The 19,342-nt window shown below is 54.4% G+C and overlaps 3 protein-coding genes across 5 annotated transcripts; 2 read left to right on the top strand and 1 right to left on the bottom strand.

The window, feature by feature from the left end:
- The first annotated feature begins 56 nt into the window (after positions 1-56).
- PHF23 (PHD finger protein 23) lies at positions 57-4,200 on the top strand. The gene is made up of 5 exons (XM_037494189.1): positions 57-274; positions 1,840-1,871; positions 2,029-2,121; positions 2,692-3,529; positions 3,634-4,200. The coding sequence occupies exons 1-5, from the start codon at positions 241-243 to the stop codon at positions 3,846-3,848; spliced, it is 1,212 nt and encodes a 403-aa protein (XP_037350086.1). The 5' UTR covers positions 57-240; the 3' UTR covers positions 3,849-4,200.
- Positions 4,201-4,900: 700 nt separating this feature from the next.
- DVL2 (dishevelled segment polarity protein 2) lies at positions 4,901-12,987 on the top strand. 2 transcript variants are annotated; one of them, XM_037494833.1, is made up of 15 exons: positions 4,901-5,376; positions 7,810-7,879; positions 8,186-8,331; positions 8,456-8,565; positions 8,687-8,822; positions 8,917-9,007; positions 9,161-9,230; positions 9,336-9,475; positions 9,564-9,640; positions 10,250-10,317; positions 10,467-10,595; positions 10,712-10,843; positions 10,976-11,155; positions 11,583-11,801; positions 11,956-12,987. In XM_037494833.1, the coding sequence occupies exons 1-15, from the start codon at positions 5,183-5,185 to the stop codon at positions 12,402-12,404; spliced, it is 2,211 nt and encodes a 736-aa protein (XP_037350730.1). In that variant the 5' UTR covers positions 4,901-5,182; the 3' UTR covers positions 12,405-12,987. The 2 variants fall into 2 exon arrangements, with proteins under 2 accessions (XP_037350730.1, XP_054545593.1); XM_054689618.1 differs by lacking the exon at positions 4,901-5,376 and adding an exon at positions 5,394-5,563.
- Positions 12,988-13,078: 91 nt separating this feature from the next.
- Positions 13,079-18,360, bottom strand: ACADVL (acyl-CoA dehydrogenase very long chain). Of its 2 annotated transcripts, XM_037494830.2 has the most exons (20): positions 18,206-18,360; positions 18,055-18,130; positions 17,718-17,786; positions 17,561-17,633; positions 17,378-17,442; positions 17,127-17,261; positions 16,590-16,734; positions 16,256-16,385; positions 16,029-16,154; positions 15,468-15,666; positions 15,123-15,227; positions 14,605-14,691; positions 14,452-14,514; positions 14,275-14,376; positions 14,086-14,183; positions 13,938-14,010; positions 13,778-13,850; positions 13,617-13,689; positions 13,442-13,517; positions 13,079-13,367 (listed from the first exon to the last, which is right to left on the bottom strand). In XM_037494830.2, exons 1-20 carry the CDS (start codon positions 18,265-18,267, stop codon positions 13,227-13,229), a joined length of 1,971 nt encoding a protein of 656 aa, XP_037350727.1. In that variant the 5' UTR covers positions 18,268-18,360; the 3' UTR covers positions 13,079-13,226. The 2 variants fall into 2 exon arrangements, with proteins under 2 accessions (XP_037350727.1, XP_037350728.1); XM_037494831.2 differs by lacking the exon at positions 17,718-17,786.
- Positions 18,361-19,342: the final 982 nt, after the last annotated feature.

Below are 19,342 nucleotides of genomic sequence, written 5' to 3'. Positions count from 1 at the left end.
AGAGAAGAGGAGGAGGAGGGAGCAGGCGGCCGGCGACGCGGGGGGAGGGGGCCCGGTCCGGGAGTGCGGGAGGCTGTGGTAAAGGGAGGTGGCGGCAGCGGCTAGCGGACTCGAGTCCCCACCGGGTCGAGGCAGGCATCTCTGTGGAGCGAGGCAGTAGGTGCCCTGAGCACCGGAGGCGGCACCGGGATCCCCGACTCAGGGGAGGGGGGCGCCGGACCGGGAGGAGGGGAAGGGGCGATGCTGGAAGCCATGGCGGAGCCCAGTCCCGAAGGTGAGCTCTCGACCGGCGCGGAGCGCTGAGCCGGCGGGGGGCGGGCGAGGAATCAATTGGCAAACTTGGAGGTCGAGCCCCAGCGCTCAGCAGGGGAGCGCGGGGAGGGGGCCGGGGGCCTGCCCCTGGAGGTGGGAACGCCGCGAGTTGAGAGACCTTGGAGAAAGAGGAGTGGGAATCGGGGCTGGGGTAGTTGGAGATCAGACACTGTGTGTGTGGAGGGGGGAGGGCGAGGGAGTGGAAGCTGGGAACCCGGAGCTTCGGAGGTTAGGAGCCGAAAGGGCCTTCGGCAGGTTGGGGCCCTGGAACTGGGAGGTTGGGGGGATCTGGGGACCGGAGAGTTGTTGGAGAGAGGGCATGGAAGGACTGAGTGAAGAGTCCGGTAGTTCGCCGAGGTGGGGGAGTTTGTGGCGGTGGTGCCGGAGCTCCCGGTAGTTGTCGCTGGAGATAGCCTGGTGATTGTTGGAGGGGTGGGCAGATAGTTGTGAGGAAAAGAGGGGATCTGGGTATTGTCTGCAGTAGAGGGACTTGTACCGGGTAGTTGTGGGGACAGAGCCGGGAAGCGCGGAGAGCCGGGTAGTTGTAGGGGCGGGGTGGGGTGGGGGCTTAAGACCGGCGAGTTGCTGGGAGCGGGGGCGCCGGGTGGTGGGGGGGGGCCAGTCAGGTTGGTCGGCGAGGGTTAGAACCTGGGAGTTGCCGGGGGTGAGGGGGGTAGCGGCGGCAGCAGCGGGGTTTCTGTGAAAGGTGAGAGTAGCTGACTGGGGGGGGGTAGAGTTTAGGGGTCCGTAGCCTAGTGACTTGGTGGTGAGTAGAGGGGGGAGCGGCGGCCGGAGAGCTCGGAACTGGGCCGGGGGCCCGGCGGGGAGCCCGAGAAGCTCGAGACGGGGAGGGGCCAAAGCCCCGGATGGGGGCGGAGGGACGGCGAAATTGTGGGGAGCGCGGTGTGGGGGGGGGCAGGTGGGGCCGTGTCCGGGTTAGAGCTCTCTGGTCTGTTCCGGACGCGAAGTGGCGTTGGATGTGTGTGCCTGCTTGTGTTCAGGGTTGGGGTGAGGGGCGCGTCGGGCCTCGTGCTCGAGGAGAAGGGGCCGGAGGGCGGGGAGCGGTTCGGCGTGGTCATTCTGGACCCTGGGGGCCGGCCGGCGGCATGTGCGGACTCCGAGGGCCCGAGGCGGTAGAGCGCGTTCGGTAGGAACTCGGGGTGCTAGGCGCGTGGTAAGGAACGGCAGGCGGCAGCCTGAGCTCTGTCCTGGGAGCGGTATGGCGGGGTGGGGCGCTGAGAGATTCGAGTAGACTGGAGTCTAGAGAAACCGTGAGTTGGGGGGGGCGGGGCGCCAGGCCTCCAGTGGGGGGAAGGGGTGCGCTATAGCGAGACCTGAGAGGGCGCCGCGCCCAGACTCCGCCCCACGCGGGGCGGAAGGGGGTGCAGGGGCGGGTTCGGCACAGCTGGGGGCCTGCTGGTTTGGACCAGAGAAAAAGGTTTCACTTGGGACCTCCAAGGGTCAGAGGTGGGGTTTTTGCACTCACAGTTTCCCCGTGCCTTGACTCAGCTTTTATTGCTTTCACAGATCCACCTCCGACCCTTAAGCCAGAAACTCAGGTGAGGTTTTCCTTACCTTTTCAGCCTAGTGTTATTTGCAGGACCCCCTTTCATCCTCTCTCGCCCTCCTACCCTTTCCAGATTTTTAACTCCCGTGACTGTGCTTTTGGAAATATCATTCTTAAACTCCATGTAATGTCGGTTTCCTTCCTTTCAGCCACCAGAGAAAAGACGGAGAACGATTGAGGATTTCAACAAATTCTGCAGTTTTGTCTTGGCATATGCTGGTTATATCCCCCCCAGCAAAGAGGTAGGGACATGAGGGCAGCTGATTTGAGGGCAGTGTCCCAGGACTATAGAGGGGCTGTTGAGTTATATCAATCTGTATTTGTGGGAAAAGCCCACCAGATGGAAACCTATATGAAGAGGGGAATTGGAAACCTGTGGGCTCTGATGGGAAAATTAGTGTATGGGGTAGGGGTTGGGGATAATAGAGATAAATGGCTTGAGCAGCCATGAATGGTCTTCATTGGGGTGTTGTTATGGGGAGGTGCTTTTGGATAAATTTTAGGAAGCTAAAAATGGTAACAAATGAGTTGCGCAGAAATAGCTCAAGAAAAATGACTGATCTGGGAGATACAGTGTTGCAAAGACTATGGGCAGGGGAGGTGGGGGAAGATAGCTAGAACTTAAAGGCAGAGGAAACCTCTCCAGAGGAAATGATGGGAATTGGAGTGGGGATCAATTTTCTGAGTGAGAATTGGTGGTTTTCGCAAGATATTTAGGAGTAGGTTTAGTCTCTGGTTTTCTAGCTGTGTTAGTAGAGAGGCTAAGGTGACAAAGGGCCCCTTGCTGACCCTGGTCTCTTCCCCTCTTTAAGGAAAGTGACTGGCCAGCCTCTGGCTCCAGCTCTCCATTGCGAGGTGAGAGTGCGGCAGACAGTGATGGCTGGGACTCAGCCCCCTCAGATCTCCGAACTATCCAGACCTTTGTTAAGAAAGCAAAGTCATCCAAGAGAAGGGCAGCTCAAGCAGGTCCCACCCAGCCAGGACCCCCAAGATCCACTTTCTCACGTCTGCAGGCCCCTGATAGTGCCACCCTACTTGAGAAGATGAAGCTCAAGGACTCTCTCTTTGATTTAGATGGGCCTAAAATGGCATCTCCACTTTCCCCCACTTCCCTGACACATGCCTCGCGGCCTCCTGCTGCTCTCACCCCAGTGCCCCTTTCTCAAGGGGACCTCTCCCAGCCACCTCGAAAGAAGGACCGAAAGAACCGAAAGTTGGGGCCAGGAGGGGGGGCTGGCTTTGGGGTGCTTCGGAGGCCTCGGCCAACCCCTGGGGATGGGGAAAAGAGGTCTCGAATCAAGAAGAGCAAGAAGCGGAAGTTGAAAAAGGCAGATCGGGGGGATAGACTCCCACCTCCTGGGCCTCCCCGGGCACCCCCCAGTGATACAGACTCTGAGGAGGAGGAGGAGGAAGAAGAGGAGGAAGAGGAGGAAGAGATGGTAGCAGTGGTAGGGGGTGAAGCCCCAGCCCCTGTGTTGCCGACTCCCCCTGAGGCTCCTAGGCCCCCTGCCACAGTGCACCCTGAAGGAGCCCCTCCCACTGACAGTGAAAGTAAGGAGGTGGGCAGCACTGAAACAAGCCAAGATGGAGATGCCAGCTCCAGTGAAGGCGAGATGCGGGTCATGGATGAGGACATCATGGTAGAATCAGGTGAGAAGTTTGGGCTCACCCAGGGGCTGCTGGGACAATGGATTTGAGGGTATGGGAGATCCAAGAGCTTAGGCAGAATACCGAACAGATCTTTTTTCTCCTAGGTGATGACTCATGGGATCTGATCACGTGTTACTGCCGAAAGCCCTTTGCAGGGCGGCCCATGATTGAGTGCAGCCTGTGTGGGACGTGGATCCACCTTTCCTGTGCTAAGATTAAGAAGACCAATGTCCCTGACTTCTTTTACTGCCAGAAATGCAAGGAACTGCGACCAGAAGCACGGCGGTTAGGGGGGCCTCCCAAATCTGGAGAACCCTGACAATGCCATCTCTAGGCTGGAACTTCAAATGACAATATGGTTTGGGAATTGAGCCTCAGGGTCCTCAGCCTATCCCCTGGAGCTTGGATATTGTCCCACTTCGAGGCAGGAAATCCCAAGGGAAACTTGTTTGGAAATGAGTGTCGTGTTCCTACCCTAACCTACCTTCCCAACTTGTGGACTTGAAGTTGGACCCATTACAATTGGGAGTGCGAGGCTGTCTGGGTCTGAAACAGTTAATCTCTGTCTCTTGATCTGCCACCTCTCATTTTCTGGGCCAGGGTTGGAATTGGGATGGAATGGGACAGTTGTCTATAAAACTCTAGTGTAAATATAGCACTCCCCTCCCTCATCTTTTTTCTCACTCCCCATTTATTCTACACCGGTTGTATTTTTAATTTTGGACTTCCCCTTTTGGGCATGGTAGCCCAGAGGTGGAGTACCAACCAGAGCCTGGCCGAGAGAGGAAGGAAAATAGAAAGGTGATGATTCTCTCACCTCTTGTTTTTAATAACATTGGCCAGCTGTTTGTACAGACAGCCTGCGTGTTGTAAATAAATCAGAGTGGGCTTTTTTGTGTTTATAACCCTCACTGACTGTCCTGCTTGGGAAAAGCTGGCAGAAGACTGGGGTGCGATCGGACTGAAACCCACTTCTCAAAGTCGGAGCTGGAAGTAACCAGCTTTGCTCTGCTCGCGCCAACCCCGTGGCCCTAAGCGGCTTTGCCACCCACCTTGCACCCAGTCCAGAACCTCCTCCACCCCGGTCCCTCCACGCACGCTCCAACGGATCGGAGTTGCCTGGTGCTCCGAGATGGGGTGGGGGGGGTAAGTGAATAGGTTGCCCCTTGGGAGATGAGGCCAGCATAGCCCGGGTACTCGGGAGGACGCGGGTGGGGACACATTTGGGGGCGGGCCCGTTGAGGGTAGGGAGACGGTTGCTGAAAGCACAGGTCACGTGGTGGGTGTTGGGCGGAGTTGGGGTGTCACGTGATCGAGGGACGGCCACGTGATTTAGGGGCGTTACGAGAAGAGCCAGAGGGGCTGGCTTAGGTCACGTGGTATGGGGAGAGGTGGGCGGGGCGCTGAGGGCGCTAGCGACGTCGGCGGCGGTGGCGCGCGGCGGGCCGAGTCCGCGGCTTCGGGTCCTTTGCACGGCCCGCCCCCCCGCCGCCGCCACCCCGCTGACCCCTGCATTCTTTCCCGTCGCACTTTTCTTGGCATTGGGTCGGTCCTGTCGGCCCTAGCGCGTTGGTTTGCGGGTGTGCGCAGGCGCGTGGGGGCGATTAGCCCGGCTGGGTGGGCGGCGGGGCCCGGGAGCGCGCGGGCGAAACCATGGCGGGCAGCGGCGCGGGGGGCGGTGGTGTCGGGGAGACGAAGGTGATTTATCACCTGGATGAAGAAGAGACTCCTTACCTGGTGAAAATCCCCGTGCCGGCCGAGCGCATCACCCTTGGTGATTTCAAGAGTGTCCTGCAGCGGCCCGCGGGCGCTAAGTACTTTTTCAAGTCTATGGATCAGGATTTCGGGTGAGCGCGAGGCCTAAACCGGGAACGATGGGGGCTTTACTGCAGTAGATTGGCCAATATTGTGGAGCACAGGCCTTCTTTGGGCCATACTGGGATTTTTTGGCCTTTAGTGGAGCAGATTCTACTGTTGATTGGATATCCCGGGACGAACAAGCTTATGCTTGGACAGATTGAGGCTGACGGAGCGGTAGGGGACAGACTTGACTCGCCTAAACCAGATTAGAGAGGATTAGGCTATGTGGGAACAGAGCGGTGCACACTGACTTATTTCGGTATATTCTGGACGGTGCTAAGGTAGATTGAGCTGTTCTCTGGTAGTTTAGTGCATTCTTAGCAATCCTGGAGCACACAGACAAAGTAGGACTATTCTGTAATTTCTTGATGTGGATTGGGTTATATTGGGCAACTTGGAACATTCTGGCATGTACTGAGACTGTCAGGATTGTTTAGGGATATTATAGTTTGCCCCAATGCAGAATGCTCTACTGGGATGTTCTAGGGTGCCCTGGAGTAGATTAGGGTGTCCTAGAGAAACTTGGGTCTACTGGATTGTATTGGTTGTTTGGGGTGTGTGTGTATGTGTTTTTTAAAGTTGGATTTCTACTTTTTTTTTTTTTTTAGTTTTTTTTTTATGCTTACAGAGATGGGGGTGGGGGGAGGGTGAGAAGATCCACCAGAGACAGAGTGGGAAACATTAAAGGTAGACCGACTGAAATACACTGCTGAGGGGAGAAGCTGGCGAGACAGGAGAGGTCTGCCTCGCCGTGAGGGTTTCTCCCTGGCGGGCCGGGGATCGAACTTATGCTGCAGAGGCTGTGGATTGCTTCATAGTGCAGTACTTATCCCCTTGCGCCACCAGGGAGGCCCGGTTGTTTAGTTTTTTATTGGGACTTAGTTTTTATTGGGACACTTGATGCAGGAGCAAACAGGGTTGTTAGGATCTTTGCTAGTATAGGCAGTTGTATTGGGATATTCTAATCTATATTAGTCAGACAGCTGCATGTTAGGATATTCTAGGCTGTGCTAGAATAGATTGGGCTCTGCTGGGGTAATTTGGGACATTCCGGACTAGACTGGGTCTGTAAATAATGAAGAGTATTATTGTTGATAGCCTTTGGGAATGAGTCCTCTGGGTCCTCAACCTCAACTCTTGAATACAAACTGGATTAGACTGAGCTCTAGAAGAGCTGAAAGTCTGGGCTTTACCTAGAAAGATTGTTGCACACAGGAAAAGTGGTAGTTTTCTGATTTACCTTAGTTCCTTGGATTTAATTTATTCTATTTGTCAAGCTTTGTAATCTTGGGCCATTTATTTAACTTGTTCCTTGATTGCTTCTGTGAAATGGAGATAATAAGAGTGAAATTCTTGGTACAGTTGCATGGCACACAGTAAATTCTTGGTGAATATAATTGTCATATTGAGGTTGACTAATCCATAAACCAGGTCATATTGGTACAAAATAGAGTAAATTGGCAGACTCGGATATGCTGAGATTGGATTATATTGGGAAGATTTGTAGGGTGTGGGCTGTGTTGCCACATTGATAGCAAGTGAGATTAAGTTGGCATATATCCAGGCTCCCAGAATCATATTAGGGTAAAGGGTTATTCAGACAGGATGTTCTAATTTGGGAGAACGGGGTGTGTGTTTGTGTGTCGTGTGTGTGTGACAGAGAGAAAGACAGACAGACACTGACATATATTTATCCCGTGAGTCAATAAATACTTGTTAACACCTATCAAATGCCAGCGTCTCTGCTGTGCTACCTGGACATGGTATTGAAGAGAATAGTTAGTAATAATTTAATGTAGTAGTTGAAAAAAGGCAAGCCCAGGCACAGTGAGGAACCCATGGGAGAGATGAGAATCAGAGCTGGACTTTAGGGTCTGTTAGGTAGAGTAGACTGCTTAGGTGCAGTTTTGTGTCACATGAAACACCGGAACAAATGGAAACGAGAAAGCGTTATTCTTTGGTCTAATGAGTATTTTCACATAGGCAAGACAGCATGTTTGGATAACTATCTGGAAGTGAGTTAGAGAAAACTAAGGAAAGCATAAGAGTAGAGACTTAGATGAGGACCAAGCCTTTTTGGAGAAGATGTGTGAGGAACAGGGTGGAGGTCGGGATGCCAACACAAAGGCTCCGAAGGTTATATATTTTGGGTACCTGAGGTAACCTTAGGGGATGACCTTTGAATTTCAGCCGAGAGGTTTGAATCTGATTCAAGAAGTCTTTGGAGTAACACTGAGCCTCAGGATGAGCTGGGGAGAGAAGGAGAAAAAGGAAAAGGCATTGAATTTGGAGGGTATCTTAGGTATAAAAGGAGATGACTTGGATAGAGTGGGAGAAAGTCAACATTTTTCAGCTGGAAGAAGTTTGGGAATAGGAGATGCTAGTTCAGTCTCATTGACCTTTGTCCTGTTTCTTGGCAGTGTGGTGAAGGAAGAAATTTCAGATGACAGTGCTCACCTTCCCTGCTTCAACGGAAGGGTGGTGTCCTGGGTAAGGGGCCCTGGTCTGAGGGCCCAGTCCCCTCTATATTGCCAAGCTCTTCCCAGTATCGCTTTATTTTGTAGCTCTCTCTCTGCTTGGTTATTAGAGGCCTTGGCTCTTTGCCTCCCTACCTGTTTGGAGGGCCAGCTAGAGCCCCACCAGCTTCTTCTGGAGCTTCTGTTACTGCTGCTTTTTTTGTCTTTTTGTCTCAGACCCTGTCCCCTTTTTCAGTCCTTTCACTTACTCTCCCATCCCATACGTGTCATTTCCCAATTGAGCCCTTTTTTTCTCTCTAAATAACTTGTACCCCTTTAGCTAGTGTCATCAGATAACCCCCAGCCTGAGATGGCTTCCACAGTCCATGAGCCTAGGACGGAACTGGTGCCTCCACCCCCACCACTACCACCTTTGCCACCAGAAAGGACCAGTGGCATTGGTGACTCCAGGCCTCCATCTTTCCAGTGAGTACTCAAGATTCGAGTCCAGGGGATGGAGGTGAAGAAGTCTGAATATCCTGGAAGGGGAAGCTAAGGATTTGGAGCCCTATCCCACTGACTTGCTTGGAAACCATCTCTGCCCATCTAGCCCAAATGTGTCCAGCAGCCGTGAAAATCTGGAGCCTGAGACAGAAACCGAGTCAGTGGTGTCCTTGCGGCGGGAGCGACCTCGCAGGAGAGACAGCAGTGAGCATGGTGGTGAGAGGGCCCATCCTGAGGCTGGGTAGTCTGGGAGCTGGGGAAAGGTTGGGCCAAGTTCATGCCTTGATGAGGGTCAGGAGCCTGAGGCCTGGTTCCTGAGGTTCCTGTTCATATCCAGTGGGGGGCCACCGACCTAGCGGCCCTTCGAGGCTGGAGCGCCACCTGGCTGGGTATGAGAGCTCCTCTACCCTTATGACTAGTGAGTTGGAGAGCACCAGCTTGGGGGACTCGGATGAGGACGACACCATGAGCAGGTATGGCTCCCCTGATCTGTCCTCTTCCAGCTAGTCCTCTTATCCTTTCTCTTGACCACATAACCACATGCCCTCCCTCTAAACCTCTCCTCAGGTTTAGTAGCTCCACTGAGCAGAGCAGTGCTTCCCGCCTCCTTAAGCGTCACCGAAGGCGGAGGAAACAGCGACCCCCCCGCTTGGAGAGGGTGAGACATTCTTCGGGGATAGCTGGGCCTTAAGAGAAGTTGAGGCTATGGGCCTTGGTTTGGGAGCTACAAGGGCATCTACAGTGAGAATCACAGAACTTGTCCCTGGGTTGTTGAAGGCAAGCCACCTCCCTTACCTTTTTCTTATTACAGACCTCCTCCTTTAGCAGTGTCACTGACTCTACAATGTCTCTCAACATCATCACAGTCACCCTAAATATGGGTAAGGAGGGAGCCTGGGGTTGTGGGGCTGGGGAGGACCTGGTTTCCAGGACTCAAGGGGGTCATGCAGCTGGGGCTCCCCTGGTCACATGGACTCCCTCCACAGAGAAGTACAACTTCCTGGGCATCTCCATTGTGGGCCAAAGCAACGAGCGGGGAGACGGTGGCATCTACATCGGCTCTATCATGAAGGGTGGGGCTGTGGCCGCTGACGGGCGCATCGAACCAGGGGACATGCTTCTGCAGGTGTGCTGGGGCAGGGCTACCAGTGTGGCCCAGGCAGGGGCTCCTGGCCTCTTCTGCCCTGCCTCTGACCTATTCCCCTCACTTGCAGGTAAATGACATGAACTTTGAGAACATGAGCAACGATGATGCAGTGAGGGTGCTGAGGGACATTGTTCACAAGCCAGGGTGAGCTTTGCTGCTGTCGGGTCCACTGTTCTCTTGGCTTTGTTTTTTCTCCTTTGTTTTGTAATTTTGAAAAGTGGTAAAGCTTAGCATTCACTTAAGAAGTACAGAAGACAAAAGCTCGGAATGTGATGAGTAGTCGAGTGATATGACTAGTGTTCGTGTCACTGTGGCCTAGATCATGAAATAGAAAATTGTTCCCAGAATTTCTCCTTCAAATGTCCCTTCCTGCTCCCATCCTCATTTTCCTTAGAGGCGATAATCACTCCTCTCATTTTGGTCAAATGAAGAATAAACATAATCTTCACTTCACTTGATAGTTGTACGACCCATTTGTGTATCATTAAATAGCGCGTTTAGTTTTACCTGTTTTCGGACTTTGTCTGAATGGAACTGTACAGTGTTCTCTCTAGTCAGTAATACGTTTTTGAAGAGTAGCCACATTGATACTTTATCCACATGGTGGAGCTATCCACCCTCACCGTCTCTGGCCCAGCCATGTCTGTGCTTTTTTTTCTCTTCTTTCTGTTCCTCAACCCATTCTCATTCCAGGCCACTGTCCTCCTGAGGCCTTCCCCAACCCCTGCTTAACTGGTCTTCTCTTCCTCACAGCCCCATCGTGTTGACTGTGGCCAAGTGTTGGGATCCCTCTCCTCAGGCATATTTTACCCTCCCCCGAAGTGAGTCATGGTCAGGAAGACCTTTGGCCATGGGGATTGGTTGGAGAAGGGGCCAAGGCAGAGGTGGGACAGGTGTTGGAGTTAAGGAGGGACAGGGCTGGCTTTCTGGGATTGGGAAGTGATTATTTTAGTGGCCTTCTCTGTCCCAGATGAACCCATCCAGCCGATTGACCCTGCTGCCTGGGTCTCACACTCTGCTGCACTGACCGGCACCTTCCCAGCCTATCCCGGTTCTTCGTCCATGAGCACCATTACATCTGGGTCCTCTCTGCCTGATGGTGAGCCCCAGACACACCTCATCCCAGCCTCCCTGGAAGGCCTTCCAATAATGGTGTGACCTGTTCTTGTGGTGTGACCTGTGCCCTACTTCTGATTACCCATTGTTTCATGTCAGGCTGTGAGGGCCGAGGTCTCTCCATCCACACGGACATGGCATCTGTGACCAAGGCCATGGCAGCTCCAGAGTCTGGACTGGAAGTTCGCGACCGCATGTGGCTCAAGATCACCATTCCTAATGCCTTTCTCGGTATGGCTGGGTACTGAGCAGAGGGCATGGGGTTGGGGGGAGGTAACCAAAGCCTGGAATGAACCAGGCAGGGATAAGGACTGGAGCCAGGGAGGAGAACCTGAGGCCATTTTCTGCTCTGGGTGATCCCAGGCTCTGATGTGGTTGACTGGCTCTACCATCACGTGGAGGGCTTTCCTGAGCGGCGAGAAGCCCGCAAGTATGCCAGCGGGCTGCTTAAGGCAGGCCTTATCCGACACACCGTGAACAAGATCACCTTCTCTGAGCAGTGCTACTACGTCTTTGGAGACCTCAGTGGCGGTTGTGAAAGCTGTGAGTCCCTTTGTCCTGGTCCTGGGAGAAGAACTAGGGCTGCCTCATCTTGCCTCTCCCAACTCTAGACCTACCTAGAAACCGGCCAGGGTTACCATGTCCTGCACTTGGCCCTGTGCTGACCAAGTGGGGGCCAAGTGGGCCTCCAGTTCACCACATTCTGCTGGATAAGTCATGTGCCAGGATGGGGTTGGGTCTGCTGGGGGGAGGTGATTTTTCCCGAGTTTCATAGACGTAATACAGGGCTTGTGGCCCCTCTGCTGTGCTCTTTCCCTGATGGTAATGGCAGGTGGGGAATTTCCTATCAGAAACCTTTGTGAGTCCGTTAACCTCCATCGTGGATGGGTCTAGAGAAACATTTTCCTGTTTTTTCTTTATTCAATGTGTTGGTGTCCTGGTCTCTCAAAGCAGTGAATCTCTATTCCAGACCTAGTCAACCTGTCTCTGAATGACAATGATGGTTCCAGTGGGGCTTCAGACCAGGACACCTTGGCCCCTCTGCCTGGGGCCACGCCCTGGCCCCTGCTGCCCACCTTCTCCTACCAGTACCCAGCCCCACATCCATACAGCCCACAGCCCCCACCATACCATGAGCTCTCATCCTACACGTATGGTGGAGGCAGTGCCAGCAGCCAGCACAGTGAGGGTAAGTCTAAGTCCTTGCCAGATACTGACTGTCAGGGTCAGTATCCTGAGGAGGGGCCTGAAGGGAAACTAGGGAGGAGAGGTTGGATGAGCCTGGGGAGGCCGAGGTCTCTTCGCCCAAGGCTCAGTTGTCCCCATTCCCTTCTCCCCCACAGGGAGCCGGAGCAGTGGGTCAACTCGAAGCGATGGGGGGGCAGGGCGCACAGGGAGGCCCGAGGAGCGGGCCCCTGAGTCCAAGTCTGGCAGCGGCAGTGAGTCGGAGCCTTCCAGCCGGGGGGGCAGTGTTCGTCGGGGTGGGGAACCTGGTGGGACTGGTGATGGGGGTCCTCCCCCATCCAGGGGCTCTTCAGGGGGTGCTCCCAATCTTCGAGCCCACCCAGGGCTCCATCCCTATGGACCACCTCCTGGTATGGCCCTCCCCTATAACCCCATGATGGTGGTCATGATGCCCCCACCCCCACCTCCAGTCCCCCCAGCAGTGCAGCCCCCAGGGGCCCCTCCTGTCAGAGACCTGGGCTCTGTGCCTCCAGAGCTGACAGCCAGCCGCCAAAGCTTCCACATGGCCATGGGCAACCCCAGTGAGTTCTTTGTGGATGTCATGTAGAGCCCACAATGGGGCTGAGTTGGATCTGCACTTGGTTGGTCCAGCAGTGCTTGGTGCTCCTGGTCTGTGACTGGGTGTTCTGTCCATCACAGGCTCATTATTCCTCTGGTGCCTGGGCTCAGCCTGTCCTATGGGCTGCTGCCTGCTGTGAGGCTGTTGCCACTGTGACTTAACCAGCAGTGCCTGGTTCCTTCCCCTTCCTTTGGGGGTGTACAAGGGACCTTTGGTTATTTTTAGCTTTACTGTTTTTTATAAGCCTTTTTGGGGTTAAAATAGGTTTTCGTACATTTTTCAGACTATATTTGTAGTAGACATTTTCTCTTTTATATGAAGAATTCTTGTCTCCAGGGCCCCTTCTAGACCCAAAATGTGACCTCCTACTCTGTTCACCCAGTCAGTACTGTCCTGCACAGAATGGGGCGGTGGTCAGTGGTACCCTGGGAGGAAGGGGTTCTGTTATACTAGACAGAAATGAAAGGAAGCTGGGGTGTTTGGTATTTGGGGGCTGTGTAGCTGCTTTTGTTATCCTATTTATTTTAGTCACATGTATAAAACACCAAAAATAAAGCAATAGGGGCAAACTTCCCATGCCTCTGACTCCTTTCTTTGGGAGGGAGGCAGGCAGCGAGGTGAAGGACTGAGACGTGGCAGCAAAGCATGACTTGTTAGGACCTTTATTTGTGAGGCAGTAAGTGCTCCTTGTGAGAGCAGGCACACTCCTGAGGTGAAGCCCTTCAAGGCAGAAGCAGGGTCTGTGGAAAAGGAACCTGGATTTTGGCTTGAGAGAAGGCACGTTCTGGACTAGGCCCTGGTTGGGGGTACTCAGAAGCCAAGGGGGTTGCTGGTGACCACGCCACCCTGCTCCACCAAGGCGTTAGAGATGCTTTTGAAGTTTCGGAAGAGCTCCTGCTGCTGGGGGTCAGAATGCACAGCAGCCATGTTCTCCCGGATCCGGGCTGCAGCCTGAGGACAGAGGGGTGGGAGTTTAGGCCTGTGCCTTGAACCTCTCATTTGCACATGGTAACCCAGAATCTCACCTCAATGCACCAGCTGTCACAGAGCATTTTCTCATGCTGGGCTGTGGGGTAGCCTTCACTCAGGGATCTTGAGGCCCTGGTGGAAAGCAGGAGATCAAATCTGGGCTGTGATACTAGCCCAGGACACCCTTCTGCCCACCCCCTGCGGCTCAGGCGTTCCACACTGCCTCCTCACCTGGAGAGAACCACCACCATGGCATAGAGGTCAATGGCACTGTCTGCCAGACGCTGCAGCAGAAACTGTTCATCTATCAGGTAGATGGGATGGGTAGGGAGGGGTCATTAGTTGGAGGAAGAAAAGGAGGGGGTGGGCATGGCGTAGAAGAGCTTACTCACTGACAATATTCTTTTTATGTTTTATCAGCTTGGCTTCCACCACAGTGGCAAACTGCTCCAGGGCTTTCACTGCCTAAAGAGATGGGGAAGGCACCCAGGTCTCAGAGTGGGACCTAGCCCCACCAACCCTAGACACAGGCTGTCTCTCATGACTACTTACCAGCTCACCGCTCCGACTCAAGTCCTTGTGGATGACTCCACTGAGACTCAGGCCACTGCCCAGCCCTGCCCGCCTGAGAGGAAAGGGAGAGTAACTGGTGAGTTGTCACACTCCACCTGCCCTGCCCTGGCCTGGCCCCTAAGCTTACCGCCTCAGCTGTTTGCCTGCTTCTCCTAGCAGAAGGCCTGCATTCCCAAAAGGATTCTTTAGAGCACTGCCAAGCCCAGAGAGTTCCTTTCCTTTGTCCTGTGGGGAAGGAGAATCTAACAGTCAGGACTGTCAGTTAGGATTTGGCGGTGTCCCATCCCGCCCCGCCCCCCATTCCCCTCCCTCTTACCATACAACCCTGCAGAGCCACAAACAGTCGCAGAATGTCATTTGTCCCCTCAAAGATCCGGAAGATTCGAAGATCTCGGAGCACACGCTCTACTCCTGGCTCCTACCACAGGGGAAGACAGATTATTGGTCCCTGCTGAGATGAGCCTCCCTACTCCCACAGAGAACCCTCCTATACCTTCATGAAGCCCATGCCCCCCATGATTTGGATGCATTCATCTGTCACTTTCCAGGCTGCTTCCTAAGAACAACAACAACAAAACACTCAAGATTGGTTTTTGAGCCAAGCTCCAGGACAGGACTTTCCCTCCCAGCAGGCCTGGGACCTCACCGAACCAAAGATTTTGCTGATGGCGGCCTCTATCTGAAAGTCCTTGGATCCCTGGTCCATGTTGGCACTCACCATGTAAGCCATGGACTGAGGTTGTGTGGTTAGGACAAGGAAATGAAAATGAAAAAGGGTTGCATCAGATTCCACCTTATCACCCAATTCTCCAAGACCAGGTCTGACCTAGCTCCCCACGGCTCTTGCATTCACCTTCTAACTCCATGTGTCCAGCATGTTGAATATTTGGTCCCTGAGTCAGTTCATGAGGGGCTTCCAGGTATTTGCTTTCTTGAAGGGGGTGAGGAGGGTGGGGGTAGAATAAAGTTTGGGTACCTCTGGAAGCACCCCAGCAGAACATTATGGCTTTGCCCCTTCTGCAGAAGCTGACTATGCCTCCCCGCATCCCCTAGGGCATTGGTGTAAAGCTGGAGACCCACTGCCCCAGGTGCTGCTGGGGGTTGTAGTCTAACCGACTGAGAAGACCATAAGCTCTGGAAAGAAAGGGGTGGGGAGATCCTCACCTCAGTCACATACTGTAACATAGCCATCCGAGCCAGCTTCTCCTGGATCAGCCCATAGTTGTGAATTTTCTCTCCAAACTGGGTACGATTTGCAGCATGATCCACCTGGAAAAGAACACTGTGTTTGCTAGCCTCCATAGGAGATGGACTGCATTGGGCTTGGTGGGCTGGATTTTGGCCACAGCCAAAACATCAGTCCAGGCTGGATGGAGCCCTGGACCTGTCAGGTCCGGAGCAAATGGCAAAGAATGGCAGTCTGCTAGGGGGAGTACCTGCAGGGGGACAGGGGTACCTGGAAAGGTGACTTAGATTCAGATTAGCTAGGAACTCAGGCGGGGTACTCACCGCCTTAGCAATGATGCCTTTCATGGTGCCTGCAAGGGCTGCTGCCATGCCAAACCTTCCATTGTTGAGAATGTGCATGGCGACCTTGAAGCCACCCCCAACCTCGCCCAGCACATTCTCTGCCGGCACCCGAACTCCATCAAAGTACACCTCTGCCGTGTTTGAGGCCTTGATGCCCATCTTCTTCTCGGGGGGCCCGCTGTGACAGGGCAGGGTAGAGAAAGAGGTATGTTCAACAAGTTGCCACAGGGAAAACTTTTGCTCCCTCATTCCTTATGAACCAGGAACAAGCTACAACTCCCAGATTCAGGAGGTACAGTCAACGGTACTCTGCATAACCTGAGGGTTGTGGAGGCCTGGCTGTATCCTGTTGCCATGGGTGGGGCTCATTGGCTGAAACCAAAACTTTGGATCATTTTTATATGTAATCCCAAGGGGAACATGATGTCCACTTGCTTTGGCTTTTGCACACATTCCCAGGGTGACCTAGAACAGCATAAGCCAGGGAGCTCAGTACTGCCCCTTCCCTGGCCCCACCCCTTTTTCCCCACACCCACTCACTGGGTAACACCACCAAAGCTCCTCTCCACCACAAAAGCGGTGATCTTCTCTTTCACAGCTCCTGTGGCTGCATCTGTAACTGGTGTCTTGGCAAAGACCGTGAAAATATCTGCCAGGCCTCCATTACTGTGGAAAAATGAGGGGGCAGTCAGGGCACAGAGGACAGAGCAGTGTGGCTTAGAATTGGAGGGAGGTAGTGAGCAGGGCAAAAATGGGAGGAAGATTGCCTGATCCAAATCTTGCTTCCATTGAGGGTATAATATTTTCCACAGGGGCTGGGCACAGCTGAGGTCCGGATAGAGGCTGCATCTGACCCACTCGAGGGCTCGGTGAGACAGAAAGCAGCCAGAGTCTCCCCTGTTAGGGAGAGAGCTCCTTTACACCAGGTGCTGATGGGCAAAGGCACCCGCCTACCCACAGGGCAGTTCCCTCACCAGCATTCTGTGATGCTTTTCTAGGATCTCCCCCCACCAATGGACAGGCCTAGCTGTGTTGTACCACGGGCCTCGTGTGCCCAACCCAGGCCACCCCCAATTCCTGGGTCTCCTAGGACTGCCTCACCAGATGCCAGTTTGGGGAGGTATTTTTCCTTTTGGGCCTTTGTGCCAAAGAGCAGGATGCCTTTGAAACCGATGCTCTGATGGGCCCCCAGGGTGATGCCTACACCAAGGTCATGCATGCCCACAATCTCCACCAGGCGGGCATACTGGAAGGGAAGCAAAAATCCAGAGCTGTAACTTTGCCCTTAGCAGTCAAGTGGGCAGCAGGTCAGGACGTGACCTGGGCATTCTGACAGAGTGGAACGGGTAAGCCAAGGGAAAGGAGAGGAGACACAGACAGAGAATAATGGTATCAGTACCAGGTTTTGTGGGAGGGAGTTCTACCCCATTGTCGGGCAGCCCCCACCTTAGAGATTCATCAGGATTTGGAATCCTGGATGAAGTTCATGGCCCTAGAAGATGACAGTATTTCATTTTGAGTGTACACATCAAGGTCCTCATCCCACAAAACCCCAAGGGCAGTTTCTTAAGAGATTTTAATCTCAGGATTAAGGACTGAGCTCTGCAGTGGCTGGCAATTACCTGGGGGCTCCCTCACCTGGGTGTTGCAAAGGCCCACACCGCCCAGCTCACTGGGCACTTGCAGACCAAAGGCCCCGAGCTCCTTGAGGCCCTGCATGGTGGTCTCCTCCACCTGCTCCATCATGTCATTCTTGGCAGGGTCGTTCACCTCCTGGGGAAGTCACAGGATCCCACATCCAGGTTCCCTTTTTTAATTTCTTTAACTTCTCCCCCCCCCCCCCCCCCCCCCCCCCCGCCAGGGACCAAGGCCTCTGTTCCCCAGCCCACCTCGAAGAAACGGGATACAGGTCCCACCAGCTCTTTGAGAAACTGTGTCTGCTCCTCGTTGAGCACTGCGTGGGCAGTAGGGTAGGAAAGGGCAGGTCAGGCCAGGCAGCAATGCTAACCACCCTCTTCGTGGTACCCCTTTTTCCTACCCCCCCCCCACCCCTCGGGGGCTCCTTCCCTTACCATCCGGGAATGGAAACACCTGATCGGTGGTGAGTTGGCCCTTGAACATACCCACAGCAAAGGACTTTGATTCCTATACATGGACACAGGAGATTTAATGAGCGGGCTAGGGTGGATCTTCCCTAGCTGAACTACTCCCAGCCTCGGGGTGACGTACTGCCTTGGCCGGTTTTTCCCTGGTCGAAGCAGCATCGGCGGCGAGGGGTTGAGCCTTGTCCAGAACCGCCTGGGGAAAGGGATAGTTACCGAGGCAAGACTTCCGAAATGCCAAGATGCAGAAGAGAACAGCTGGATGCCAAGGCTGGGCGGGCTCGGCGACCTTTCCTCCAGTTTTCGTCCCCAGGACTCCTTGGCCTGCCCTTTCCCCTACTTTCGGCGCCAGGGCTGTAGGCAGGTGACTGGGACGAGGAGGGAGACCCCTGCCGGCTTGGGGAGGTGGGCGCCGAGGGGGACTCCCACTCCCAAACGCCGCTCCCCAGGCCGCCGTCACTTACCTCAGCGGCCCCATTGGCATAGGGTCGGTGGGCCGGGCCGGGCCGGGGCTGCCCCAGAAGCGCACTGGGCCGCAAGCTGTGGGGAGTGGGAGTTTAGTCCTGGCCCCGCGCCCAGGCCCGCTATCCCCGGTCCCTCCTGTCATACACACACCTTCCGCCCCCCAAGCTCAACAGCTGCCGCCCGACGCGCGGGTACATCCTCGCCGCCTGCATATCCGAGCAGCTCGGGACACTGTTGCCTCGAGCGCTGACCTAGCGCACTGGTCCGGTCAGCCAAAGTCTCGGGTCTCCCCAGCCCTGAATCACGCTCCACAATGCACCGGGAGGCCGGCGGGCGGGGCTTCCGGGCGCCGGCGCATGCTGGGAGCCGTAGTTCCAGAGCTCACCCCAGCGCCAGAAGCTAGTGACCTAGGGTGGTTGCAGGCGTCCCTTGTCTCCCCCAGATTTCTTCATCTCACCTGTCGGAACTATAGTGTAGCCGTCGGGAGGGGTGACGGGGTAGGATGTCGGAAAGAGGGCGGAGCTTAGATGACTGCGGCCCGAGGCATAGAGGATAGATTGAAAGGAGGACTTTCCAGGGAGAAGTGGGAAGAGAGGTGTTAAGGCAGAGGAGAGGCATGGAAAGACAACCCTTTGGGATTCCTTGTGAACCTTTGTGAAATCGTCTCCAGCAACACAAAAGGGAAAATGGTGAGGTAGGGGACTCAAGCTGGGGCGTATGTATGTTCCAAGCATATTCTCCTGAGACCTAGGAGATACTGTTGTTCACTGTGGAAACACCTCAATTTTCACTGTAGGAAGGACCCCTCACCTCCATCTTTCATGCCTCCCCCTGGCTTCTGGGATTCCTTCCTGAACATCTCTCTCTCTCTGGCCTCTGTACCTTCCCTAAACCATGCGTTCAGATTAGACCTCTGGCAGAGGGACTCTTCTCAGGCTTGAGGGGAACTGTAGGAATTCTCATGCTGCACCCCAACCCCCGCCCCCACTCCTCTCCCTCACTTCTCTAGTGTTGGGTCAAGAAGTTCTAGGTAATTTATATTCCTCTTTCTGCCATTACCTTTGAGGACAGGCCAGTCTAGAGAAGACGGGACTCAGCTTCCTTTCTTTTTCAGCTGCCCCATGGGAGAGAGCCTCCTTGAAATGATCCTCTTCCCTAGTTCCTCATGAAAGTGAAGCTAAGACATGCCTAGCTTTGGGAAAGGGGCCATGGTGTGTAGGGCAAAGTGATGGTGGTCCCTGGGGACCTGGGGAAAATGGGACAGCAGTTGGTCCAGAGACTATTTAC

Source organism: Talpa occidentalis, unplaced genomic scaffold, assembly GCF_014898055.3.
Source record: "Talpa occidentalis isolate TD23 unplaced genomic scaffold, MPIMG_talOcc4v2.1 talOcc4.7, whole genome shotgun sequence".
NCBI classification, from domain to species: Eukaryota; Metazoa; Chordata; class Mammalia; order Eulipotyphla; family Talpidae; genus Talpa; species Talpa occidentalis.
The sequence above is the reverse complement of the archived record's forward strand: the minus strand, read 5'-3'. Positions and strand labels throughout refer to the sequence as shown.